Here is a 27,563-nt window from a genome sequence, read left to right on the forward strand (position 1 = left end):
ACTAAAAGAGGAAATGCAAAGTATATTCAGTGTCCCAGCATTACCTATTGAATAGTTCTTGAAAGAAAGACCAATTTGTTTTCTAACAGAATTCTTCTGGGTTGCTATCCATATTACAAACAGCTAAAAAGGCCTAAAAGTATTTTATCTTCATTATTTTCTATTTCTTTTACTCTGTAAAATACATTTTAATAATTATTTTCATCTTTATCCTTAAAAAGAGAAAGACAGCAGGTACATCATTCAGGGGAGAAAACTGTGGTAGCCTATAATGGAATGATAATTTAGCACTTGGAAAAATAACACAAAAAATATGATTTTGCCCTAATGAGTATGTTTCAGCTGAAGGACTAGGTGCAATCCCCAGCTGCCATGCCTGTAACCACCTCCTGGGTGCATCATCATATTTTGAGATGAAAACTGTAAGTATGTTGTTTTCTGTTGTGCTATGGGCATTTCTAGAAAAAAATACAGACACATGGACATCAGAGAGTAGTGCAAGCTGACTGCTTGGCAAAGGACATGGAACTAGGAGGTGAAAACACTAACAGTTCCAGGCAACCAGCACCAGAATGAGAGGACAGAGTCTCAAGCTGTGCCAGGGGAAGTTTAGGCTTGAGGTGAGGAGAAAATTCTTCACAGAGAGCTGTTAGCTGTTGGAATGTGCTGCCCAGGGAGGTGGTGGAGTCACTGTCCCTGGAAGTCTTCAAGAGGGGATTGGACATGGCACTTGGTGCCATGGTCTAGTAGTCGTGAGGTCTTGGGGGACAGGTTGGACTTGATGATCTTTGAGGTCTCTTCCAACCTTATTGATTCTATGAAGAGGCAGTCAGACTCTGATCCCACAGCACCTGAGCAAGGAATGCAGGGCAGACTGAGGACAGAAGTCTGGTTCAGACACACTGTGGGTGCACGGTCCCCTAGAGCTGTAAAGATCATAGCAAGACAAACTGTCTTTTCTTCTTTGTTGCTAATGCAGAAGCGCCAGTGAAGCACAAACATCCCATAAGTGACATTAACAAAAAAATAAATAAAAATTGAAAAAGGCCAAAGTAAAATTAGAAGACTGAGTAAGAATCAGTGAATTTAGAAATACCCAGAGGTGGAATCTCCACTCAATTGGTATACTATCTACTATTTGATATTCTAAATATTGTATCTATATATATTTATTCTATCTATATTTATATCTATGTATCTATCTTTTTTTTTTTTAATCTGGATTGAGAACTTGATTTTTTTTTTCCCCAACCTATTAACTCTTCCAGAATTTCACCAATTCCAGCCAGCACTGAAATTATGGGAAAGAAACTGCAACAGTAAGAGTATCTGCCCATCTTGTAATTGTCGTAGTTTGGGCTGGGTGCCCTTCTGCTACAGGGGTGCTTCCTGTGTCCAGAAGTCCAGCCCAGTGGGTGGACACAGGAAATTAGGTTATTTCCTACCATGATCCCTTGCACCACTATAAGTTTCGCGGCGGGGTCTGGCACTTCCTCTTTTCTTCCTCCTCCGTCAGCCGGTAACGTGGGGGAGAGATCTCCTGGCTTTGGGCCTGACTAGGCCCAAGGCCACGGGGGGATGGGCAGTCTCAGATCTGGCCAGCTGAGACTAGCCTAGCAATGGGAGGGGGAAGAAGGAGCCCTGGGGGTCTCGGGTGTACCCTCAGGTGGGGATGGGTTTCTCTGGGTCTGTTTTTGGGTCTCTCTCTCTCTCGTCACTGTATTTTTAGTTTTTTTTTTCCTGCACGCACTCACCGTTCTATTTAAACTTTCCATCACCTTTGCAATCCGTTTGTTTGAGTCATTATTTCTGCGCGTGGTGGGGAGGGGGTCTGCCCCAACCCATTACAGCAATCTTCTGAAATTAGGGTTTTTTTTCAGCTATTATACACACATTGTGTTGTGTTTATTCTCTGAAGCCCTTTAGATGCACCATTTATGAACAATGACTAACAAAGCATCATTGTATTTCATCACAGGTCACCTACTTTTCATAATAATCTTTGTAAAATTCTGCAGTATCAATCTTGAATTTTTGAACACCAGTCAGTAACTCTGTTTTCATTTCTGGCTGTACCTTCAGCAGCAAGTCTTCAACCTGCAGTGCCTACATGCAAAGAGGAAAAACAAACATAAGAGAGACAGGAAAAAGGACCAGGTTTAAATAAGAAAATAGTTTTGTCTTAGCATTTCAACATTTAAAAGACTGACAATAACTTTGCTATATATATTATTTGAGAAATACTACAGCTATGATACCTGTGTGTTCAGGTTCTTCCAGGCATAAGCTAATCCATCAACTCTTTCTGTATTTCCATCTTTAAAGAATAGATTGTGTTTGTGAAGCACAGAGTAAGATTCTTCTATAGGTCCAACTGTCATGTCAATTCTAATCTCATTCTCACGAATTTCCTTCAGTGCTTCCATCGCTCCCTGTACATCATTGAGGTCCTGGATAGGTGTGCTTAATCTCTTACTGACATTTTCAATGAATGAATAAATCTCATCCATGTCTGTGGCAGATTTTTTATTCAACGCTAATCCAAACGCTCTTTGTCTGGAACGGCATTCCTGAATTAAAGCTATTTTCAGTGAGTCTGTTGCAATATCCACTGCTCCCAGTACACAGTGACTTGGCAGTTCCCTGATTTGCATTTCTAATTGCTAAGACAAGAAAAAAGAAATAATTAAAAAAATCGTGTTCAGCTTTTATTTTCACTGCGGTTTCTCTGGACAGTTCATTTTTATTAGAGATATAATACTTACAGAAAAATACTTGATTTCAGTTTGGAATTCAGCCATTGTTGGTTTAGTATCTATAAACTCCCTCACTTTTTCCTCTGGATCCTATAGAAAAGAAGTTTATTGTAATGATTATTTAGCATTGGTATTACAATAACCTAAGGGGAAGCCATCTGCCTGACATGCTGTACAAATACATATCTTCCATTTCTAAAATAGTATAATATACAAGCATTAAGAGCAAATTGTTTCACTTGAAATGCTTTTCCTGACTCTTTCTTTAAAGCCTGTGAAATCTATCTGCAACTCAAAAACCGGCACAGATCAGGATATCCTTTATCCATCCAAATATTACTACAAAATGTGGCTGTAATATTTTGCTGGAAATACCTCCTTCTCAGGCTCCCTGTTCCCTGCAAACCCCCAAAAGCTGCTCACATCCTCTAACAGGTATTTAAATGGCAGTAATTGTACTCAGCTGTCTTTACTCTTTCTGAAAAGGCATATTTAAGTACAGTGTTCAGCTACAAATGGCCTCATCGCTTGGAAAAAAGTTTGGCAGGGGAGGATAGATCAAAGGGAAGAGAGGGCATTTAGCTTGTTGAAGATTGCTTAAAGGCAGCAGAGCACAGAGCAGCCTTCCTTTTCACAAGGCAGGCCTCTGCGGAGGCAAGAACTTCTGTGTCACCAGCTCAATAAATGTGTTAGATCTTCAGATCAATTATAAACAAATGACCTTCACTCAGCTCAGTGACGTCATGACATTTATCTACAGTCTGCACTGTGAGGTCACTCAGCTGAGAAGCTGTTACAGCTTCTCTGGCCAATATCTAGTGACCAGTGACAGTTTCCATTGGTCCCACAAAGATGATAAAAACAGGGGAAAACAATGCCAACTTCTGAGGAATTTTAAGGTTAAGAAGCAGATTAATTGTCTGGTTTAGAGGATTTTAGTAAAAAGGAAGTATAGTGCTACTGCACTATCCAGTCTGATGGTTTGGGTGAAATGACATACCATCAACTGTGGTTAGGTCAAACAATAACTCCAAAAACTGGGGTAACAGCATTAAGAGCTGGGACCTCAGAAGCCATGAAAAAGTGAAAATGTCCTGTCTTATCCTGAACTAACTACAAGAGATGGCTGTGAAAATGTGGTCATCTATGGTTTGGTTAGGAAGGGAAGTCAAAACTAGAGAACATTTACAAAGATGAGATTACTCTAGTTTTGATTGATCTACACAGAACTGAATTTTGCTAGTCAGAATGTACAGAAAATTTTACTTCACGACACAAGCAATCTTCACATCTTTACTGTTTGTGTTACTGGGCCCACTTCCTAATGAAGACAATTTCACCAGCTCAATTCCTTTTCTGCTTTGGAATCCTTATTACTGAAAGGATTTCCCAGATTTAGTTTATCATTGTTGTAAATAAATAGAAAAGCTGCTTTCAGCACTGGTTGGTGAAGAATTTGTCAGTTCAGGAATGGTTTTGTCAATTCAGGGATTTTGTTAAATTATTCTGGGATTCTGCTAAATTATTCTTCTTTATAACTTAGGCAGACAAGAGGCATAAGCATTTGACAGCATAACCTTGTTTATGCTTCTACCTTCTTTTTTTGTTCTGCTTTCTTCCTAAGATAGTTTAATTGGTAAAGAATAACAGGTTCTGGTTCAACAAGAATAGCCAGAGAAGTTATTAGGGAATATGAGCTGTACCACAAAATCAATGCTTCCTACTGAGCACAGCGCCTTGTTATGCAACCCCAACCAGTTTATTTAGAAGATTTCACAATACAGCAAGGTTATTACATATGGATTTAACCTTGTTCCAGATGCTTGAAAATTCAGAAAAGCTCTTCAGAAGGTCTGATGCTTCAGTTTTAAGAGATAAAATAATTGTATTTAGTTGGATCACCACTTTATTTACATCCTTATGCTCAATGATCTGCTTGTCTAATGGTTTCAGTGCAACCATCCTGGTGAGTTTGCTCTCATCACCTAGATCTACAGCAACATCTTGTTCAATCTGGCATAAATTAAACAAACAAAGAAAAGTGTCAAATAGATTTTTACTTAGTTTTATTTTGACATTATGTTCTGCCCAATAATGCATACACAGTAAGTACTTCTAAGAACAGAGAAAGCATCTGCAAGGAGATTCCCTGCTCTTACTTTGGGTTTTTACTATAGTTGTAGTGTTAAAGTTGATTTTGTTAAAAATTGCATGTGGAGCTCTATATTAATCATTTCTGAATTATATCTGTCAAATATGCATGAGACATAAGTACAACTGTGCTGCTTACTGCTCCTACATAACTGCTCAGGTTTTCCTGCTTTCTTTAGTGCAGGATTACAATCTATACCATTCTATACCATTCTTGGCCAAAAAAAAGTCCTGGGGGCAGTGTAGTGTTGGCTGATCAGAAATAAGCAACCAAGACCTCTTGAGGAAACCAAATTCAGCCCACTTTCTCATGGCTTTCATTATTTATTTGCAGAACCTGAATGCTTTTTGGGTTTGTTTTTGTTGCTGTTGTTGTTTTCTTGGGTTGGGTTGTGTTTTTTTTTTTCATTGTGATGATCCGATTTGAAATTAACTTACAGCTTTTGCCTGGGAAGAGTGACAATAATTTATACTCAGCTAGTAGTCCCTACAGATAATTCTTACACATCCTCTGCAATATCATCATCATACTTGAGCAATATTTTTAGAAATACCTTTATTAAAGCAACTTTAGATTTCAATATTAAAAATGACCAGGCATAAGGTTTATCAATTATTGATCTTATGTTGAATTAGTTGGTACAGAAATTAAAATCTAGGTTGTCACTTAACAGGAAGCTCCACCAGATTGCAAGTCAAAGCATTTGGTTAACCAAAATAATAACATTTTAAAATAATGAAAACAAAATACTCACCAGCTGCTGTTTATGATGTAAGTAAGCAAATTTCCACAGAGGAATATCCTTTGCTATTGATAGTACAATGTTTACTGCTTTGTTTACAGCACTCTGAAAACAGCAAAACATTCACCTTAAGCACACAGAGATCGTGGCAAATAAGTGGGGAGGGAAATGAAAAAAGGGATCCTCCAAAAAATACCAAAATGCAAGAACTATACATCTATCTTTACAGAAAATATTTTAAGCACCATGAAGTAGGATCACCAAAATCACATTTTGTAAGGGGAAAGAATATTCCATAAAGCTTTATCACAGCCCTTCTACTATTTTGTGGTTTTCAACCAAAAATATATGAGAGCTTCATGAACAGTAATCATGACTCACTGAGGATCATAACTTAATTATAGTACTATTCCCCCTCAAATTGGTTATTTATTATTCATAGTAATATTTTTCATTTTCACATCAGAATTCTTGAACACATTTGTCTCTATAATCTATACAGGCAGCTATAGACATTATAATATAACTTCTTCTGTCTCTTCTATTTTTAAATTCTGCTTTGTGGTCTGATTTATTAGGGACAACACCATGAAGGCTGCACATGAAATCAGAGAAAGAATGCAAGCAGTGATTTTCACAATGAGAATGCCAAATGAGAAGTCCACAAAACAACACTGTAAACGACTTTGTGAATAATTTCAGAGGCCACAGGACAGTAAGTGTAAGTACATGTGTAAGTGTTCAAAGTTTTGTACTGTTTAGGGCTTTAGCTAGAAATATCTTTCTGTGCAACTCACTCCTGCAGAATGCTGATTTATTAATGATATTTTAAACTGATAACATTGTTTTATACTGCCTTGGCATGCAGTATCAATGGCATTCATCTTTAATTTCACATTCACTTTGGAATGTCTGCATCTAAGCAGAGGGCTGTGAGTACAAGTTACTGAGCTTGTATGGAAGAACGGTTCCTTCTACTGCCCTGCCTAACAAATGAGATTGGTGGCTTCATGACCTTAGCAACCAATGATGTGACTTTTCAAGTGACTTTTCACCTTTTTTTCCCTTTCCTTTTAGTTCTCAGATTAAACTCACACGTGTTGTTTCTAAACAATGCATTTATAAATGTTTTGCTATAATGACTGAGATGTACAGTTATTATGTTACCTGAATATCATCAAGATTTGGTCTCAAGACAACATTTGGAATAGCCAGTTGAATTTCAGCTTTGAACAAAGGAACCCTCTGCGTATCTACAAACTTGGTCATCTGATACCTAGAGTCAACAACATGCAGTCGATGTTTTAAGGACTCTAAAGAACTCTTCATGCCTAGATAAAAATAATATTAAAGTGAGGTTTTATTTTCTGCCACAATAAGCTTTGGGGAAAAACAAACAAACAAACAAAAAACAACTTACAATTATACTAAAAAAATTAAACATCTGAAAAAGACAGACTCACATCTGATCAAAGACTCAGTATTCTTCTGACAAAGCTGTCCCACCAGATTATAACTACCACAGGACAGGCATTCTTGGCAGCGTGTTTTCTGTTTCATATCAGTATGTGTACAGGTGAATGAATCCTAAAGGGTTAAAAGGGAATTCTCAGGAAAATAGACATTTTTATGCAGCATGTAAGTTAAATATCAAGCATTTGACGAGGTTATAAAAGTTACTTTTTACAAAAATGTCTTCTTACCTCCAGAGTCCTCCCAGCATCTGCTGTCAGCCTGCGCTTAAGAATATCTACCAGTTCATACACAGAGCATTCCACTTGCTGACTTTGCCTACAAAAACAACCTTACAGTCACACAGAGGGAATCAAACATATGGAATACTCTGGTTTTTTCCACGCACACATCCCAAGTTATACCGCATGGTGAAGAATTGTAACCACAGGCAAATCCCCTTATACTTTCTGGTTTGCTCTTACTGCTTGGGCATACAGGGAATGTCTGTATACTAAGAAATGCAGATTACCAAGAAACCATTTGCCAGAATCTATTATAACTGATTCAACTGGACTTCATAATAATTAAAGAAACATATGTTTTGCACAGTGAGCATAGACATCTTTGTTCAGAAGTGAACAACTGTTCTGGTATAATCTGGGAAATAATTGTTCTGGGCCCCTCAGTTTTAGGAAGGACATCGAAACACTTGAACGTGTCCAGAGAAGGGCAACAAGGCTGGGGAGAGGCCTTGAGCACAAGCCCTATGAGGAGAGGCTGAGGGAGCTGGGATTGTTTAGCCTGGAGAAGAGGAGGCTCAGGGGAGACCTCAATGCTCTCTACAACTACCTGAAGGGTGGTCGTAGCCAGGAGGGGGTTGGTCTCTTCTCTGAGGCAACCAGCACCAGAACAAGAGGACACAGACTCAAGCTGCACCAGGGGAAGTTTAGACTCGAGGTGAGGAGAAAGTTCTTCACTGAGAGAGTCATTTGTCATTGGAAGGTTGGATATTAGGAAGAAGTTCTATACAGAAAGAGTGATTGCCCATTGGAATGGGCTGCCAAGGGAGATGGTGGAGTTGCCGTCATTGGAGGTGTTCAGGAGGAGACTTGATGGGGTACTTGGTGCCATGGGTTAGCTGTTTGGGTGGGTTGGATTGGTTGATGGGTTGGACACGATGATCTTGAAGGTCTCTTCCAACCTGGTTTGGTTTATTCTAAAGTTTATTCTAAAGGAATGTGCTGCCCAGGGAGGTGGTAGAGTCACCATCCCTGGAGGTGTTCAAGAGGGGACTGGACGTGGCACTTGGTGCCATGGTCTAGTCATGAGGTCTGTGGTGACAGGTTGGACTCGATCATCTTTGAGGTCTCTTCCAACCTTTGTGATACTGTGATACTGTGACAAGCACAGGCCAAAAAATTTGCAGCACCATGAGCATGGGAAGTCTTATATGAGCTAGCTAGCACTAAGAATCAAGCAATTAACATGGAGATGAAATTTCAAGTCTTATCCATCCTCATTTTTCTTGCTACTGATAAGAATGGCATAAGAAAAAAATATGAAATGCTTAACACTACAGAAGCAGTCTTATACCTACTATATTCAAGACACTTGTGAGATTTTCCTTGTGTCCTGAGGCTATCATCATGCCTCACAGTGGTGCTTTATTAAAATAACATTCTAAAGGTAATATGTAAATAATCCCGCCCAAACGTAGCTTTCCGATCTATGCAATGAATAAACCTACTGTGACAGTTTGTGAGCAGTAGAGATAGCAAGCTTTTCTGTCTGTTCCAGGAAGGAAAGCACATCTACAGGTTCATCCTCTGGCAAATTTATCAGAGCAGTGTTTGACATATCCTCCAGAATTCTTTCAATTCTGCATTCCAGGGTATCAGCTGCTTCTCTGACTACATAGTCCAACTTCTTCAGGGTACTGTGAACATTCTTAATAACTAAGCAAGGAGAAGAAAATCAACACAAATCATGCAAAATAGAGACCCCCTTAAATCTCATCTTCCTCCCTCCCTCCCAGTGTTCCAGTAAAATGACTATTTAATGACAATGAAGTGTGCAATTATGGAACTGTTCATAAAACATGTGGACGTCGTACTCAGGGACATGGTTTAGTGGTGGTTCAACATTGTACCCAACACCTCCATGGCCACTAGACCATGTCCCAAAGTGCCTCATCTACTCATTTTTCAAACACCTCCAGGGATGGTAACTCCACCACTTCCCTGGGCATCCTGTTCCAATTCTGACCACTCTCAGTAAGGAAATTTTTCCTAATAACCAATCTGAACTTCCCCTGATACAGCTTGAGGCCATTACCTTTTGTCCAGTCACTAGTAACTTGTGAGAAGAGGCCAACATCAGGCTCACTACAACCTCCTTGCAGTTAGCTATAGAAAGCAGTAAGGTCTCCTCTCAGCTCCTCTTCTTCAGGCTAAGAAATCCCTATTTCATGTTGTCTGTAAATTCACTGAGGATGCACTCAATCCCTGCCTAAGCCATGAGCCACCAGATTCTACAACAGAATGCTGTGGGAGACAGTGTCAGAGGCTTTACCAAAGTCCAGTTAGACAACATTCACAGTGGGTGCCTCATCCACTAGGTGGGTCTACTGGTAATAGAAGGAGATCAGGTTGGTTAAATAGGACCTGCCCTTCAGAAACCCATGTTGGTCAGGCCTGGTCTCCTGGTTGTCCTGTACTTGTCATCTGAGCACACCCAAGATAAACTGCTCCCTAATCTTTCCCACTACCAACATCAGGCTGACAGGTCTGTAGTTCCCCAGATCCTCTTTCCAGCCCTTCCCCCTACTCATGTCTGACTTACTTCCATAATCATGAGGAAGGGACTTGGTGTGTTTTTCCCTGGTATTGATGAAGTGCTATTCCTACAACTGACCAGGGAGTATCTGGCCAACACCATCTAAGAGCATCAACAGTTCACCTCTTCTTCTCCTACCACATACATTTATTGATGTTTAAAGAAGTCCATGACAGCTGCACCAGGCCTGGGGTAAAAGCATCCTCAACCTGTTCTATGAAAGGTTTCATCAGTGGTTTCAGCATAACAGGAATGCCATTCCAACACTCTCTATAACTGATCAATAGATTCTGAAGTCTGCAAGACATAACAATGTTAAGAATGTGCTTATTTCAGATATCTGAAACACGCATAGGTTTGGACACATTTTCTGTTAAGATTTGCAAATTCCAACTCTATGTTAAAAATAAGAACTCTTCCCAGCTCTTCTGAGCTCAAACTAAGCCTACAGCAGAACCAGATTGTGGAAATAACCCCTTTCAGGAAAGTGACTATGATCTATTTAGATAAATTTTCTTCCAAAGAAACTTATTACAGTTAAATCATCAGGAAATTGAAAATGTATTTTTGTTCCCTTCTTCCTGTTTCACAAGACACAGTTTGAAATGACACTGTTACAAGAAAAGCTAGATCTAAACCACTGAGGGCACCAAATATCAAAGATAAAGAGGCCCAATTCTGAATCAAGACTTAGAACCTGAGCTCTTTAGAAGAACTGCTGCAAAACCAGTAGCAGCTATGTTCTGTGCCAGATTAAAACCTTAACTTTAAACATCATAGTTAGAAAACATACACTTAGATAACCCATTCACAATACATCCTCAAGTGTTTTTCCAGTGTTGCTTAAGATCTACAGTCTCTAAATATATCTTCATTGCTTGGGGAGTCAATCTGAAATCTTTCTTAGAGTACAAAGTAAGTTTGGAATTTCTTTTGCTGAAAATATTTTATGTACTCTTTTTTCTCTCAGATGGTAAAAGTTGGATGGTGGTTGCTTGCTAGAGGATTGTAGTACATAGAGCTGTCTTTGTACATTTAAAATGTTAGGTTAACTTGTCCACGGATAATTCATTTAAAATGTGGTGTTGTAAAAGACTGAGTGCTTTAACAATAAAAAAAGGGAGAGGGGGTTGAATTCAAAGCAACTCTTCAAACTTTGTCCCTTTTTGTACAGTTCTGTTTAAAAACTACCTAAAGAACACACCTGACAAAGGATTACTTTCATATTTTCTATCATCTGTTCTTAGTTAGTTGCAGAATTAATAATCAGCAACCCTGAGAATTAAAAGAACTCCTCCAGCACAGAATTGGACTCTTACAAGAAGCAGAAATAAACTATTTAACATCACCAGATGTTATTTCAGATATTCAACAAAAGAGAGCAAATTGTAACTTAGGTGATGTATTACCTATACAATTTTTTGGGTTGTGCCTTAACTAAGTGCTAAATTCCAGCTTGTTTTTCTAACAGAAAAAAGCTTTTGATGTTGACTGTAGTATTTTGGAGTGTGATCCCTATGTAGCAGGGCACAGATGACTCAGCAGCACCTAGGAACCTCATTTACAGACCAGCCGTTGCAATAACAACAACAAAAAAGTAATGAGATATTTGTGGAGATAGAAACAACTGCATGTCACCGATATTACTGTAGAAATACAATTACAGCAATTAAATTTCAATTAAACTCCATCAAAGAGAAAAATTACAATAAATCAAAAGCATAAGCAACAGACATAAAGCTAGGAATTCCCATTTGCAGATGAGAATCAAATCCAAAAACTGTTCACTCACTCCACTTGATGCCTTTTAATCTGTTCTTCATCTGCACACAAGCCAAGGACAACATCTGGAACTTCAAAATGCATTTTTTTCAGGTATTTTGTTTCATAAAGTACTTCCAGGACTACTGGGTCCAAGTTTACATGTAATTCCTTCATGCAACAGTATGGGAAGGAAAGAAGAAATAGAAAATAAGGCAGTAGTTTGGTGACTATATGTCACACAGCACTGGGTTGGAAGGGACCTCCAGAGGTCATCTAGTCCAACCCCCCTGCTGTGATGTAACTGTAATATATCACAATGTAGTTGAGTAAAGAACATTTTTTGAGTGGATAGAATAGAATAGAATAGAATAAACCAGGTTGGAAGAGACCTTCAAGATCATCACACCCAACCCATCATCCAACACCACCTAATCAACTAAACCATGCAACCAAGTACCCTATCAAGTCTCCTCCTAAACACCTCCAATGATGGTGACTTCACCACCTCCCTGGGCAGCCCATTCCAATGGGTAATCACTCCGTGAAGAATTTCTTCCTAACATCCAGTCTGAACCTCCCCTGTCGCAGCTTGAGACTGTGTCCTCTTGTTCTGGTGCTGGTTGCCTGGGAGAAGAGACCAGTCCCCGCCTGTCTACAACCTCCCTTCAGATACCCGTGTTTCTACACAGATCATTATGGTCCTCTACATATACTTGGATTTTAGGATGTATTAATCAACAAAGATACTAATTTCAATTTCCTGTCACTCCCTCACTGTGCCCTAAGCACTTCGTTGCTGTGACTTATAGAATCATGGAATCATTGAATGCACTGGGTTGGAAGGGACCTTTAAGGTCATGTAGTTCAACTCCCCTGCAACAAGTAGGGACATCTCCAACTAGATCAAGTTAATCAGAATTAAGCTTGGGAAGTTTAATTTAAGTTTTGCAGCTACACTCTGTGAAAGCTAATTTGCCTTTTCATATCAGTTTCTTCATCAGTAGACTAGGGAATATGTTGTGAAGGTTAATCTCTGTACAATTGTTGAGGCACTAAATGCTATTAAGATGATAAATAAATTTGAAAACTAAGCTCTAGTCGTCAATGATGCAATCATAAGTTCAAAAAATGCCACACTTTAAACACAATTTCTCTGCACCACAGCAGAAAAAAATCATCTGTGAAGAATGGTAAGATTTTCTGCCTCATCAAGCAGTTTTGAAAGCAAATTAATGAGATTGCAAAACCAAGAAACAAGATGAAGTCTGTACCACAAATATATACAAAAAGAACAAAAATAAATTTAAAAATTAATAATAATTTTTAAAAAACCAAACACACCAATTCAAGTCATTCCTTTTTTCACTCCTCTTAGGACTGCTTTAATGCTGTGCTTGTCTATCTGTGATATGATTAAAGTAGCATGTGTAATACTAAACAATACAACAGTAATACAGAGAATAAATCATACTTACCTTCGTTTCTGGGTGCCTGACAAGTAAGGAAGCACACAGAGCATTTCTAGCCTGGTCAGCAAAACTGCACCAGGCTCTATGATAAATAAGTTCAAATTCCAGAAGAACTGCAGCTATTTTGTTGTAGCTTTTAACAATCTTTTTCATTTCCAGTGTCTGCAATTCGAGGTGGGGGGGAGGAAAAGAGCAAACACCATTTAATCAATTCAATGAATCTAAAATGGCAGATATGTCCTCCAATAGACTTTTTCTCACCACCATTAGGAAAACAAAACAAACAGAAAACTTTAAGTTATGCTACTTCAGCAATAAGGTAAAACACAGAACCATAGCAATATATTTAGGAACTCAATTATTAAGAAGTATTTAACTGGTCTAAACAACATAACTTTTTGGTCTAAACAACATAACTTTTTTCCTGACTTTTCCTCCCAGTCTTGCCCATAAACCAAAGTCTATACTAGGGCCTATACAAGGCACAGATGTCCCATTGAGAGAGATATAGAAATGTGTGGTTAGTGTTTGAGGTTAAATATCTCAGTCCTCTTCGTTACATAGCATAGCAGACAGAAGGCTTTCATCTTGGGTACATAGCCAGCAGAGCTGCTATCCAGATGAACAAGTCTCAGAAGAGACAAGAACACTGGCCTAAGTCATCAGCTTAAAGTCTCAAGGAAAGTAACTGTCCCCAGGCATAGACTGATAACGCTGCAAAAAAGGAATGCAAATCCTGGAGGAAACACTAACATCCTGTTGGATGAGCTTGAATATAAGTTGCTAGAAAAATGAGCTTAGAAGTACAAAAATAAATCATGTGTGTTAGCTACATGCTTGAAAGCCTTGTATAAATCCTCCTCTGCTAATTCCAACCTTCAAAAGTGTGGTTTTCTTTTTAAGGAATGTCATTGGATGGTCAATTTTTCTGTATAACTGCTGAGCCCACATAATCTTCCCTGTTACCTAAAACAAAGAAGATATGAAGTCATATTTCCATTAACTTAAAATGGTCAAGAAGCAAAGCCTATTTTCTCTCTCATTTATTTAATTCTTACTGGTGGTATATTACGTGGCATAGGTGGATTTTCTTTTTGCTTCTGGTAGAGTTTTTGGACAAACTCTAAATCTTGGCTGTACCGCTGAAGGACAATGGTATACTTCTTGTTAAGATCAATATGATCTTCTCCTATTCGTTCAAGCTTCATCAGAAGTCCCAGCATCTGTTCAGTCTAAAAATGAGGATGGATTATTTACTGCAGAAGATGTTAATAGTTTAAAAAGTCATAGTTTATGAAGTTTTTTTTTTTCACTTTATATGTTTTCTAAGTTGTTTGCAAGCTGCCTTCTAGGAAAGGCAGCTCAGACAAGTTAGTGAATTTTACTTCTGTGTTTTGTCCCATAGACAATATATTTACCATAGTACGAACAAAGAAACTCATCCTCCTACAGCACACTGGAATAATTAATATTTTTTCTCTTAAATCATAATAATAAACTCTTAAATTCTTTTTTTTTTCTGCAAACAGTAGAGGTAGAACACCTGCACCATTACTCATGCTTCATTAACATCTCATCTTATGACCAGGGCCTGAACCAATGAACAGTCTTGACATTAAGGTAACAGATGGCAGAAATTATTTCATTACTCCTGCCAGTCCAACATGAATAACTTAGAAATGCAACAGGAAGCATGGGGAACACCAGGATGAAGAAAGTAAAAAAATATGGCTATAAAATTGAAAAAGAAAGGTGGAACATAAAGCTGGCACTAAGTACTAATGAACATTATCATGTCACTTGTGCAAGTGACTTTTAGAACATTTGTAACAGGCTTCATGTCCTTCTATACTCTCTCAATACTAGCACAGTACAAAACTCTGGCAGTAATGAAGGAATTCAGCAGAAGCTGCGGCTACTCAGCCTTTCAGAGCACCACAACAAGGGGTTTGCATTTGTAAAATTGCTTACAGTTACAGTCTTCTCAAACCAGGAATCCAAAAATTCTTCTATGGACTCGTACAATGTTGCAACTTGGCTCTTAAATTCAAGGTAATCTTTTTCAAACTAGAAAAGGGTAAAAGTGGGAAGATAGACCATAACTATATATTGCTCCAACCATTTTGGTGCAGGAAAGCCACACAATTTTTTTAAACACCCCTCAAATTCCAGTTACCACACAGCAAGTATTACAGAAATGTGAGCCATTAGCCAGTTAGAAGAAAGCCAAAGGCACTCTATATGTAAATGTATAAAGAAAAGTTCCTGACAGTTGCAAGCTACAGTTCAGGAAGTCAGGAGAGTAGTCAGCATTTTCAGCGCTTCTAGTGTGAGGCTGCTAATCCTGCAGAGCAAGCAGGCTACAACTCAAAAAAAGCAGCTCCCTTCCAGCATAGGTACTTTGAAGCACTGGAAGAACTAGTTCAGTTTTTACCACTGGAAGAGCTAGCTCAGTTTTTACCACCCTGGTCTGCACTGGGGGGTGATATCACTCACTTCTCCCTCTAAAACCTTCATCTAAGTGCCTTTACAACCATTATTATAACACTGCCTTTAATGTTCCACTATTTTCAGTAATACAGAGAAACTCTTCCAACTAGATGAGCTATACTTAATGCATCAACCTGCCTGAATTAATTTTCAGTCTGCAGCACAAAATATGTACATCTCAAAACAAACAAGCTTAGAAGAAGTTGTTGGCAACATTACCTATCACACAACACCTAGTTTATAGAAATATAACAGAAAGATTGCAAATGAAAACCAAATTTCCCCAAACACTTTCAAATTGTATGAAAAGATACAAAAAGGATTATTATCACAGCAAAATACTATATGCATTGTTTTAAAATTTTGCCTTTGCATAACTACAGTGAAAAGCATAGAATTAAGGGAGTGATTGTCAGAGACATGCTGAATGTACGTACCTCTTTTTTCCTGTGATCCAGAATATCATACTGCTTGGATTTGGTGTTTGTAGCAATGCTCTGGTAATGACTACTGATCTGTTCAATACCTTCTATTTTTATACACTGGAGCTCTAAAAGCTTTTCCATAATATTGCTCATGTCTGAAATCTTCTCCAAGCGTTTACAGAATGTATAAAATTTTCCAAATATATAGTTTTCACTAACAATAAAAAAAGGCAACAGAGGGATTGCTATGCAAATCTATATGTAATAGTTTATTGCTATTTAACCCACATATTTTCTACCAGAACTGCTACTAAGGGTCACATTAAAAAAAAAATATACGCGGTACTACTTGTAAATCAAGTAAAAAACATTTACATATACAGAAGAAAATGCTTATCTTTATAAATGTTAATTAAAAGCCTTTACCACATTTCACAGGTGTTACTCTCTTAAATAAGACATTTGTAGGAGACCAAAATGTGAATTTACAATACTAAGAAATGCCTCATGCTTTAAGTGCCAATACAGGTAAATCTCTCCTTAGCATTGTGACAGATAACTCAGCCCAAAGCTGACTAAATTCCCCTAGAAGCTTTTCACTTAGATTCATGACTCAAATTTGCTGGGGTTTCAGACCATATATAAACATATGTATTAATTTAACACATGGAAAGTTCCCAGAAGTTCCCTTGGACATCTGCTAAATCAGCAAATGGCTGGCAAAAATCTGTCACTGGTTTATTCCTGAATGGGGGGGAGTGGAGGGAGGGGAAGAAAAAACCAAATACCAAATACAAAACCCCAAACATCTGCAATCTTCTGATTATAACAAACTCTACAGTTTAATTGACCTTGTTTTGCTAGCCAGCAGATATAATTAAAGCTCATCTAAAAAGTGTATAAATTAATATGATTCAATATTAGAGTGAATTATTTACCTGAAATCAAATTGCCTGTCACTTGGATTTCCCTTTAGCTCCTCCCTTATTCTCTGAAAGGATGTTTGGTATAGTTCTTTGAGAGAAATGCATTGTTGTATCCTCTTTAGCAATTCTGGTCTGAGGAAGAAAGTGCAGAAGACAGAATATCATCCTAAGAAAAGCTTGAAAAGAGTATAAACAAAATTAGAACATTCCAGTCAGATATGCAACTTTGAAAAGTGAGGACACAAAATTATACATTACCTGAAAGCACGCACGTTTAAAGTCTTTGGTTTAGATGTGTTATGTAGAGTGGATATTTTTAAACCAAGTTTTCCCTGACATCAAAGTAAAGCTTTCACAGCATAGCTCATAAAGGACTTAGACCAAGTAATGAATGCCTGCAGTTTGGCCATATCTCATCTTCTGTAGACTGGGTATTGCTGATGGGTTTTCCTTATTTTTTTTTCTCTGTTTTGTTTCTTTTTTTTCTATGCAGACACAACCAGAGAGAGGTTTTTCCAGACTACAGTACGCATGAGGAAGGTGTTACCTCTTTAAAAAGATAAACCAGGAAGATCTTGTCTCCCAAGGCCACATATAGTTATATCTTTTACAAAGATGTTCACTGACCATGAGATACACAGATGAGGCATGGAAATTAGCCATAAGCCATTTACCCAAGGCTGTTGATACACTTTGGCTTTGTCTCTGATCTTCCAAAAGATCATTGGGAATTAAAGTCATAGTCAAACTTCATACACTGAAACCACGAACTGGGACAGAGAGAGAAACTATTGCAGGGATAAAGGCAGCAGATAAGTAAATTAGAAGAATGCCTCAAAAAGTAAATTCAGCTAGAATAAATAAACAAACAAAAATATTCTAGATTTACTTATATTAATTCTTTAGAATAAACATAACCAGTACTTAATTGATTAATTGATTACAGACAAATTCTGAAATCTTCCCTTTGTCCACACTAAAATACAGGAGGAATCCAAATTATTTGTTAGATTTATGTCTTCTAGCTTGTTACCTCAGTGTCACCTTTGACTTGGCTGGAATTTAAGCACAGGCATTCCAACTATCTCTGTAAAACTTTGCCACTCCAGTAACCATAATCTTGCTCCAATCATACTCTTTAAATAAATTGTTCTAATCATTATATTTCTAGTTAATAACTTGAGATGTCATGCTTATCTTAAGCCCTATTCTCTTCAGCATGAATAGAACTGACTGTGTTCTTCCCAGGCTATCTCATTTCTTATCCTTCAGATCCTCTTGGTGTGCCAGTGATGTGAGTATTCACCACCCACTTGTTGAGTTTCATACAAACATTTCTGTGCTACTGCTTATGCTGTAGTGTTTGGGAGCAGCTCCTTGCAAGTAGCCACAGAGCAGCTAACTTATCCCTTCCTTGAAATGTCTTCTTTATCCTTGATGGAAGTGATGCCTACAAGACATCCACAGGCATCAAAAGGTTTGCTGAAAACACCGTCATTGCAGCTGACCAGCACTGCATGATTGCTGGGCTTTCTTCATCCCTCTTTCCTCCTCTCATCTCACTCTTCACTTCTTATGTTTCAGACTGCAAGCTCTTCTCATGTTTTAGATTGTAATCTCCTTAGAGCTGAGGCAAATTTCTTGTTCATTTTTTGTATAGCGCCTAACGTGCTGAAAAACAAGGACTATTGCTATAATAATAGATGGAACAAGAACAGTAGAGAAGAACAAGCCTAGTCTTAGGCTTGTCTAACTTTAAGGTGCCTTGCTAGCATAATTTCTGCTCCTCATGTGTTTGCTCATACAGCATTCTCCATGGACTACTCAGACAACACAAGTCTGAATCCCATCCTATACACTTTACTAGTTTGTCCTTGCAGTTACTTTATGAAGAGCCTTAGTTTTAATTCTAATTTGCTAGATTGTTTTGGGGCCACAATATTCAGTGACATATGCTGACATACATCACATGATTTTCAACACCAGTTATTTGCACAACATATGGTACATTAGTTTTTTTGCAAAGTTCTACATTCTGTGCAATATGAGTAGTCACAAGCTCAAAATTCCCATGGGAAATAATGTCTGGTAGGAGGACAAGGCCTATTTAAATTTACCTTTTAATAATCTTGATGACCAATCTATAATTTTATTTGCAATGTTAACAAAAGAAGATGAAATTATCAAAATTCTATCACCTGTCCAGATCCCAGATTTTTGAAACACCTTCACATAGATAAGTCTTGCACGTGTTAATCATTTGATTAGTGATCTTAAGCAGAAGAGATGTCATGCGCTCTGATGTGTTGTAGTATGGTGATGTACAGTAGATCATGCAGATGGTATTCATTAAACTGGGTACATGTTCCATCATTGTTATCTACAACAAATGGAAAAGGCAGCAATTCAGATTTCCTGAAAAATTGTCACAATGGAAAATGTGACAGCCCTGTGAATATATTTGTCAGTGGATAAACTCCTTTTTGATTGCAACACAATGTTTTTCTACACATCTCACAGTCTCAAGCTGCACCAGGGCAAGTTTAGGCTCGAGGTGACGAGAAAGTTCTTCACTGAGAGAGTTGTTAGCCATTGGAATGGGCTGCCCAGGGTGGTGGTGGAGTCACCATCCCTGGAGGTGATCAAGAGGGGATTGGACATGGCACTTGGTGCCATGGTTTAGTAGTCATGAGGTGTTGGGTGACAGGTTGGACTTGATGATCTTTCAGGTCTCTTCCAACCTTATTGATTCTATGATTCTATGATTGATTCTATGATCTCATTATAAACTGGACTGTCAAATTCATTTGCAGGGACCTAATACACTATGATCAAGAAGGAAAAATGGGGAATAGTAAATGAATAAATTAACAAGTCTTCTTCCTGAACAGGATTTTCCAAAGCAAACCAAGACATTGTATACTTTTTAGCCATGGCCTCCAGTTCACAACAAGTACTATAGTCTGCTTTGCAAAGGAATATACTACCTAAGGAAAAAAGGTCATGCAGTGCTACAAAGAGTTGGCTAGATGTAGGAAAGGCAAGAAGAAATTTGGCCTTTGTTCCTTTTGCCTACATCTGTATAGAAAAGAATTCCAGAAGAGGGAGGCAATGCAACAATAATTTCTCTTACTGAGGATACCGAGCTACAGATTCCACAGAAAAACATGTAAGCCAGAAATACTGAGAACTCAGAACAGACAGTGAACTGGTCTAGAAAAAGAGAAAGGAAAAAAAAAGAAGTATGGTATCTCAAAGTCCAATTATGGCAGAATAGTGAATATTAAAAAAAAAAAAAAGGCTTTAACAGTTTTGCCTGGCGGCTGTATCTTCGAATTTGGTTAGAACAATAACTCTGAGATCCACATGGTTTTGAAAATAAGTTTTATCATTTTAATAAGGATGACAGGAAACACAGGCTACCTTCGTGAGAAAGAGCTTTAATCTGTAAAATAAGTGGAAACTGCCCAATTTCAGCTCAGTTGAAGGCTTAAGATTTATTTAGGGTATTTGCATGAAAACAATCATGAGTAACTGCTAACTGAACACAGAGACAGGAAGAAACACGGTATGTGAGGCCCAGCCTCACAAAGACAATTCACCTCAGTACCAGGTTGGGAAAAACATAATCTTTTGCTTACTTTTCTTATGCCTTTCAATTATCTTCTGGAATGACATCTGTTTCCTACACAAAAAGTAGTATTATCTCTGGCTTATTCAAAATCTGCAAACTCAATTCACCAATGCCAAAGGAGTAAAGCTGCCCATCAACCATTAAACATAGCAGTTAAACAATGAAAGAAATCTCTTTCTTTCAGTAGCAAAACTCTTTCCTTTCTTTTCTGAATTTTATGTTAAGTGTCTTTACTTACAGGTGAAGCTTTGGCAAGTGGACAAAAAAAATTATCCAGTGCATATAAATATCTCACATTGTCTTTAGCTTCATTGGCAGCAACTGTTACATTACCATCCTGAAGAAAGAAAAAAGATAGATTTTATACTGCTAAAGGGTACTGAACAAGTTCTTGCTCTTTTACAGTGCATGCTATCACAAGACTATGATTCCACCTTGCAGCTGTTACCTCACAGAAGTCCTTCCAAATAAGCCATTTCCTCTTTACATAAGGAATAACTGCTTTTACATGTGAAAGTTGGTAAGATCTACCTGGTAATCAGCAATATTTTGGATGTGACTTAGAGGAAATCCTTACTTAGACCCCAAAGATTTTCCTTCCTGATAGAATTACAATAGTGTAGTTTTGATAATCTAACTTCCATTTTAGAATGGTTTCAGCACTGTACCCCTGCTACAAAACTCAATAAAAGATCCCTGAAATGTGTCAGGGTGTTTCCTAGGATTTAGGGAAGAACAAGTTCACAACTAATCCCTCTATATAATTTTGTTGGTGATAGGTGGAACTATGCAGTACTTAAGAGGCAAATCTGTATGAAGAAAGAAATCTAGTTCATCATCCTTGGCTTGCACTGGCTCTGTACAGACACTCTTGTCCAAATCCCATTTATCATAAAAGTCTTCCACTCTGTTAAGCACAAAACCAAAACCTCAGTACAATGACACTGTTTTCCTGGTCCCTTTTCAAAACAGCAGAATCCCTTCTTAAGTATTAAAGGATTCTGGTGTTTGAGGTGTCTGATAGGTTGCACATGGTCTATAGCTTATTTTCATAAAATCATAGAATCATTTTGGTTTTCTGGCCTAAGTTTACATTAAAGATACCCACATATCTGAAGTAGCAGCTATGCTACAAAAATCCAGCTAACAATTTTAAAAGCAAACTTTTAGACATCTCTGTAGTTGTGCCGCACACAGTATAGCTAGAGAGACACAGAAAATGTTGTCCAGCTGCACTGACTTACTTTTGAACAACCACCTTGCCCACTATGTTAATGAAAGACATATTATAGAAGCATTGACTTCTTTTCAAGTTATCTGTTTAATTTAAAAATCATCAGTGTTATGTTTCAACAAAAGGATAATAAACCACAGTACAGAAACAGTATAAACACTGAGAATTATTTTTAGCATTGTGTTCCATTCTGTCTTACAAATACACTACTGTACTAATTCAATTTTTTTTATTAAAACATAGTGATTACCAGCTCTTTCCACTGCTTTAATGTCTTTGATCTTGCTGCCTGAAGAATACTTATAATTTTCTTTACTCTTGAACTCTTGATCTCATCTAAAAGGCTTTGAAGAAAGAAACACATTTAATACTCTCTTTGGAATGAAAATGTATGTTTATTTTTAAAAAGGGGCTTGTTTTTTTTAGAATCTGTGAGAATTAGTGCAAGGATTTAACCTGTTAAATGTTGTCATTCTTGTCTTCCAGTATTCCAGTTCTGCAGATGGACCAAGGTCATCAGCTTCTCTTCGCATTTGTTCACTCTTCACTAAAATCTGTTGTATCTGTTTGATCCAAATTGTGACTGCTTCCTCAAGTTTCTCAGTGACCTCTGTGTTACTACCTTCAAAATTATAGAATGGGACAGTCTTATAAGCATCAAGAAAGAAATGCAGGTTTTTAACTACAGAAGTGCAATGTCCTTGTCGAACATAGCTGAGATGCTTTGTAAGCTGGGTGTATTCAAATCACTGACCAACAATAGGAGAAGATTAAGAGTGCAACAAGAAGATGCACACACATGCTATCTGTATCTACGTACTCTGTTACTATTGCATATCCTTTACAATGGAAGCAGATAAAAACACAATGAGTTCGTAAGGCAACAAATACATTGATGTGTTTTGGGAGAACCATATTTCAGAAGTCCACATAATGCATTATGTGTATAGTGTGGCCAGCAGGAGCAGGGAACTCATTGTACCCCTGTACTCTGCACTGGTTAGGCCACACCTTGAGTACTGTGTCTAGTTCTGGGACCCTCAGTTTAGGAAGGACATCGAAACACTTGAACATGTCCAGAGAAGGGCAACAAGGCTGGAGAGAGGCCTTGAGCACAAGCCCTATGAGGAGAGGCTGAGGGAGCTGGGATTGTTTAGCCTGGAGAAGAGGAGGCTCAGGGGAGACCTCAGTGCTGTCTACAACTACCTGAAGGGGGGTTGTAGCCAGGAGGGGGTTGGTCTCTTCTCTCAGGCAACCAGCACCAGAACAAGAAGACACAGTCTCAAGCTGCACCAGGGAAAGTTTAGGCTCAAGGTGAGGAGAAAGTTCTTCACTGAGCGAGTCATTCGTCATTGGAATGTGCTGCCCAGGGAGGTGGTGTAGTCACCTGTAGAACCTGGAGGGGTTCAAGAGGGGATTGGACGTGGCACTTGGTGCCATGCTCTAGTCATGAGGTCTGTGGTGACAGGTTGGACTTGATGATCTTTGAGGTCTCTTCCAACCTTGGTGATACTGTGATACTTTTCTGCTTGCTTCACATTTCTCTTTTTCTGCCACTGCAGCCTATTCTGTATTAAAGTTTCACGTAATGTACACCATTATCAATATCAATCTACAAGTCAGTACATCTTTTAGAATATCCTTGCAGCTGAAAGAGTCCAGTCAACTTGGTTCATTATATTTAGGGCTCCTGGAACTTGTACTACTAAATAGATGTAAAGAACTTTTCCATCTGTGTAATGTTATTGCCTCATCTTAAGAGTCACCAGTTCTTGTGTAGAAGCTGCCCTGTCATATGTAAAGCTGAGAGGGATTGCAAAAGAATTGACTGGTTTAGCATTACTTCACTCTGAAAGACCATGCAGTGGAAAGTTATTGTTTTAAAGAGATATTTCTTATATATACATATAAGTGGGGGGTTGTCTGTCTTTTTTTTTTTTTTTAATAAATACATCTTGGCTTGGCTTCACCCAACAACTACTTGACCAGCAAACCAGAAGGAACACAGGGCAATGCATGCATGATATGTCAAGGAGCTACCTAATCCTTTAAGATCCATGAACTAAATTACAGGCAAATGATTGATGACTTTATAATTACACAGTCAGAAAAGCTGGCAAGAGTAAACTGAAAAATGTTTATAGCTCAGGGAAGATGACTTCTTTCTTCAAAGTATTTTTGTACTAATGAAATAACATTTATTTTCTGTTTGCTTTGCCTTATGAATTACTCACCTGCAGTTATGTAGTCAGATGGCTTCTGTAAGTTGCTAAGATAAATATCAATATCCACCTTTGTGAGCTGAATTTTATCTTCTATATTCTGTCTTGATGATGACAAAGTATCTACAAATGTATCCACTGAGTATAGAAAGTCTTGTATCTGGCTGTTCTTCAAGCCTTCTTTCAAAGCACCCCAGTTCTGATTATTTTATGATTTATGGGGAAAAAAATGAAAATGAAGATCACACCTTCTTTTGTTTTCTGAAAACAAAAGCAATCTTATCACAGAATCACAGAATGTTAGAGAGGTGTTCCTTAGTCATGGCAGTATATAAAGGTTTATCAGTACACCCTTTAAAATACACTCACCTGTACTGTAACATAAATACTTTAAAATGTACATTGGTTTAATTATTCTGTTAGACAAAAAGAGACAAACAAGCAAGAGACTCTCAAGAAATAAAGATATCTTCCTGCTCTCACTGTGTTCACACTGAACTGCTGTCTTTTTTTTTCCCTAGTCTGATTTGGCTCTCTCTAAACACAAAAAAAAGTTTCTAATCTCTCTCCCTGCTCCTGGGTGAGAAAAAATGGTAGCATATGGCTTATGACATCATCATTCTTGACAGACATTGATCTTCATTATACTTCCTACCTCTGAACATGTACTTCTGGAAGAAACAGAACCAATTGTGATGGTTTGTGAGTGCCACAAAACAAGCACAACTCAAAGAAGCTGGATACTCTGGCTGTGAAACAGCGTGTGCTGTTCATGCTCTAGAATAAAATCGTGGACTGATTCCTTGTGCTGCCAGAAGGACTTGACACATCTTTCAGTCCAGACTTAATCTACTTTTCTGTCATCTCAATTTTACTTTAGTATGGCTGCCATGCTGTGTTTTCCTTTGTCATTAGCATTACAGCTGATGTTATTGCATGAAACTAATAGCTATATGAATTTCAAACACTTACATACAAATTGCATTACTCTGATAAAGGCCTGTATTATGTTTAGCTGATGCACAAACAAGACTGCAGCAGCCAAGTATTTTAATTCCACAAATTCTTGAGAAAAAAAGACTATTTGATTACCTCTTGGGATTTAAGTGCTGGTATCATGATTTGGGACAAGAAAAATTCCAAGCCCTGAAGGATATTTCCATTACTACAGTCAAATACGCCAAAATTCATCTCCTTTGGGAAGAAACGAAAATTAGCAGAGTGCATGTAAATTTCTACAACTTTACACTATTTGCATGAAATTCAAACATGTGGCAGACACATACACACATCATATATATAACTACATATGTTCCATGAGGATATGGCCCCCCAGCTACTGAACCTGGATTGGACACAGACTGAAATTCAGATGGAAATTCCAATACTTGCCCTTGAATTTGAGTCACCAGAAGATTCGGTCCCATATTGTAGCAACACTCAAGCAACCCATTAATGCTAACCATTTATCACCAATGCATTCATTAATCTTAGGATTTAATCTTATATGTCTATATTTCTCTTTTAAAGCAGCAGTTTCCATCTATCATAAATGCCTGAAAAAGGACAAGTGTATAAGGAAAGAAATCCCTTTTTCAGTTGCACAGTTCTCTCCAGATCATTGTTAAGGAACTTATGCTCAAGAAATAGCTCTTTACCAAGAGAGTGGCCAAACATGAGAACAGGCTTCCTAGAGAGGTGGTCAGTGTCCCAGGCCTGTCAGAGTTTAAGAGGTGTTTGGACAATGCGCTAAATAACGCTTTAATGCAGTCAGCCCTGACCTGGTCAGGCAGTTGGCCTAGGTGGTTGTTACAAGTTTCTTCCAACTGAAATAGTTTATTCTAGTCTATTCCAGTTAGTGTGAGGCAAGAAGTGAATTGATGAAGCTGGGGACAGTAAGAGCCAGCACTGGTGGGTGGATGAAGCTGGGGACAGTGAGAGTCAGCACTGGTGGGTGGAATTTTACTGCAGAACACGCAGCTTAAATTGGAAGAAGCAAAGGACTGCATCTTTTCCCAATGCTATCTGCTTATGGACTGGTTGGCTTTTCTGCTACTGCCATTTTGCCAACAAAGGTTCATGTCCTGAACATGGGCTACATGCTCTCTATGACCCATACTGACTAGCAGTTTTGGCTCTGGGTATGCCTTTTGTTAGCACAGGGGCAGTCTCACTCAGAAATTCTGAAATGCACAAACATACACTGATTTTTTATCTTCATCATAATGAATGTTTTGCTGAGCTCTGCCCTGGAATATTCTACTAAACAACTTCTACCTGGACAAAGACAGCAATTATACATGCTTTAGGAACAACAACTACTACTGATTTTTTGTAGTGGCTTTGACATTCTTGGATATCTTGATTATGAATTTCACTAACATTTTTCTTGCTACTTTCCCACTTGCCTACAAAAGAAGAGCATTTAATACATTTTGTTATGCATGGGTGGAATACTACATTCTAACAATATTACAGTATTATAATCCCAGTGGATTACAAGATAGAAAGCCCTTTCTCAAAAAGTGGAAAAACTACAGATGACAATCAAGGCATCATTCTGTTTGAAGAAGGAAGGATGATCAAGTTCCTTTGCATGTCTGAACATGTTCCCTGGCAGGCAAAGCCCACAAGATGGCTAACAAGGAAATACTCCTAGTTAGTTCCTTCTGCAAGAGGATAGGCTAACAAAAGCAGAAGGAAAGAAGGGCAATGAAGAAATAAACTAACCTCTATTTCTCCCCTTCAGATGATTGCAACAATGTCAGTCTGTATTTGGTGCAGGGAGGAGAAGACATGGAAAATTAAGCCTTTAAAGACATCTGAATCTCCAGGAAAAGTCAACACACAAGCTGCTCCAATTCTTTTGACAGGACACTGGAGAGTCAGCTATTCCTCTTGAGAAACAGGGGTAAACCCATGTATTTATAGGGGGTTCTCAGGTTTTCTTTCCAATTGTTCTACACAGCTCTTCAAGATAACCCAAAATCTGCCAAACCATGTGAGCCTGAGCTGTGGCTTCATCATTTTACCTTTTATAGCACCAAAAAGATATTACTTCACACAAGGAATGAAGTGTGACACTTACATGTCAGCCCTTGCCAGAAGAAAGTGATCATAAGACAAGCAGAGAGAGAAGGCATCCCAGTAGCTAACTGAAGAGTTTGGACAACCATTCTGACAGGTACCCAACTGAAGCAGTACAGCAGGGCTGCCAGGGCACAAGACAAGGAAGCCTAGAAAACATTTTGCACCCCTGGCTGAGATAAGTGACTGACAGAAATGATTTATTTCCATGACTGAAGGTGGAGAGCAAACTTACTACAGCGTCAGCCTGCTCAAATGGAACCCATTACCCTGTTAGTGGTGAATAAGGAGAAAATGTGTACAGCATAAGAATGAATGCATCAGTATTTTTGAGAATATGATTTCAAGCTTATTACTTTTTTTTTTTAACTT

At 38.1% G+C, this 27,563-nt stretch overlaps 1 protein-coding gene across 1 annotated transcript in view; it reads right to left on the minus strand.

The window, feature by feature from the left end:
* LOC137445627 (dynein axonemal heavy chain 5-like) overlaps positions 1 to 27,563 on the minus strand; it is a 169,128-nt gene that overhangs the window by 131,656 nt on the left and 9,909 nt on the right. The window contains exons 7-29 of the mRNA XM_068147494.1: positions 25,197 to 25,298; positions 24,117 to 24,303; positions 22,339 to 22,504; positions 22,133 to 22,226; positions 20,887 to 20,985; positions 19,213 to 19,394; positions 17,027 to 17,146; positions 16,101 to 16,302; positions 15,145 to 15,240; positions 14,232 to 14,405; positions 14,050 to 14,139; positions 13,180 to 13,335; positions 11,733 to 11,872; positions 10,086 to 10,237; positions 8,853 to 9,060; positions 7,354 to 7,441; positions 7,114 to 7,237; positions 6,818 to 6,981; positions 5,663 to 5,755; positions 4,566 to 4,769; positions 2,766 to 2,846; positions 2,259 to 2,663; positions 1,988 to 2,106 (exon numbers count right to left, since the gene is read on the minus strand). Of these exons, the coding sequence (XP_068003595.1) occupies positions 1,988 to 2,106; positions 2,259 to 2,663; positions 2,766 to 2,846; positions 4,566 to 4,769; positions 5,663 to 5,755; positions 6,818 to 6,981; positions 7,114 to 7,237; positions 7,354 to 7,441; positions 8,853 to 9,060; positions 10,086 to 10,237; positions 11,733 to 11,872; positions 13,180 to 13,335; positions 14,050 to 14,139; positions 14,232 to 14,405; positions 15,145 to 15,240; positions 16,101 to 16,302; positions 17,027 to 17,146; positions 19,213 to 19,394; positions 20,887 to 20,985; positions 22,133 to 22,226; positions 22,339 to 22,504; positions 24,117 to 24,303; positions 25,197 to 25,298 (3,446 nt within the window). The remainder of the gene's footprint in view (positions 1 to 1,987; positions 2,107 to 2,258; positions 2,664 to 2,765; positions 2,847 to 4,565; positions 4,770 to 5,662; positions 5,756 to 6,817; positions 6,982 to 7,113; positions 7,238 to 7,353; positions 7,442 to 8,852; positions 9,061 to 10,085; positions 10,238 to 11,732; positions 11,873 to 13,179; positions 13,336 to 14,049; positions 14,140 to 14,231; positions 14,406 to 15,144; positions 15,241 to 16,100; positions 16,303 to 17,026; positions 17,147 to 19,212; positions 19,395 to 20,886; positions 20,986 to 22,132; positions 22,227 to 22,338; positions 22,505 to 24,116; positions 24,304 to 25,196; positions 25,299 to 27,563) is intronic.

The sequence above is a fragment of the Melanerpes formicivorus genome, unplaced genomic scaffold, assembly GCF_026170545.1.
Source record: "Melanerpes formicivorus ecotype bairdi unplaced genomic scaffold, bMelFor1.0.p_v2 SCAF_15, whole genome shotgun sequence".
NCBI classification, from domain to species: domain Eukaryota; kingdom Metazoa; phylum Chordata; class Aves; order Piciformes; family Picidae; genus Melanerpes; species Melanerpes formicivorus.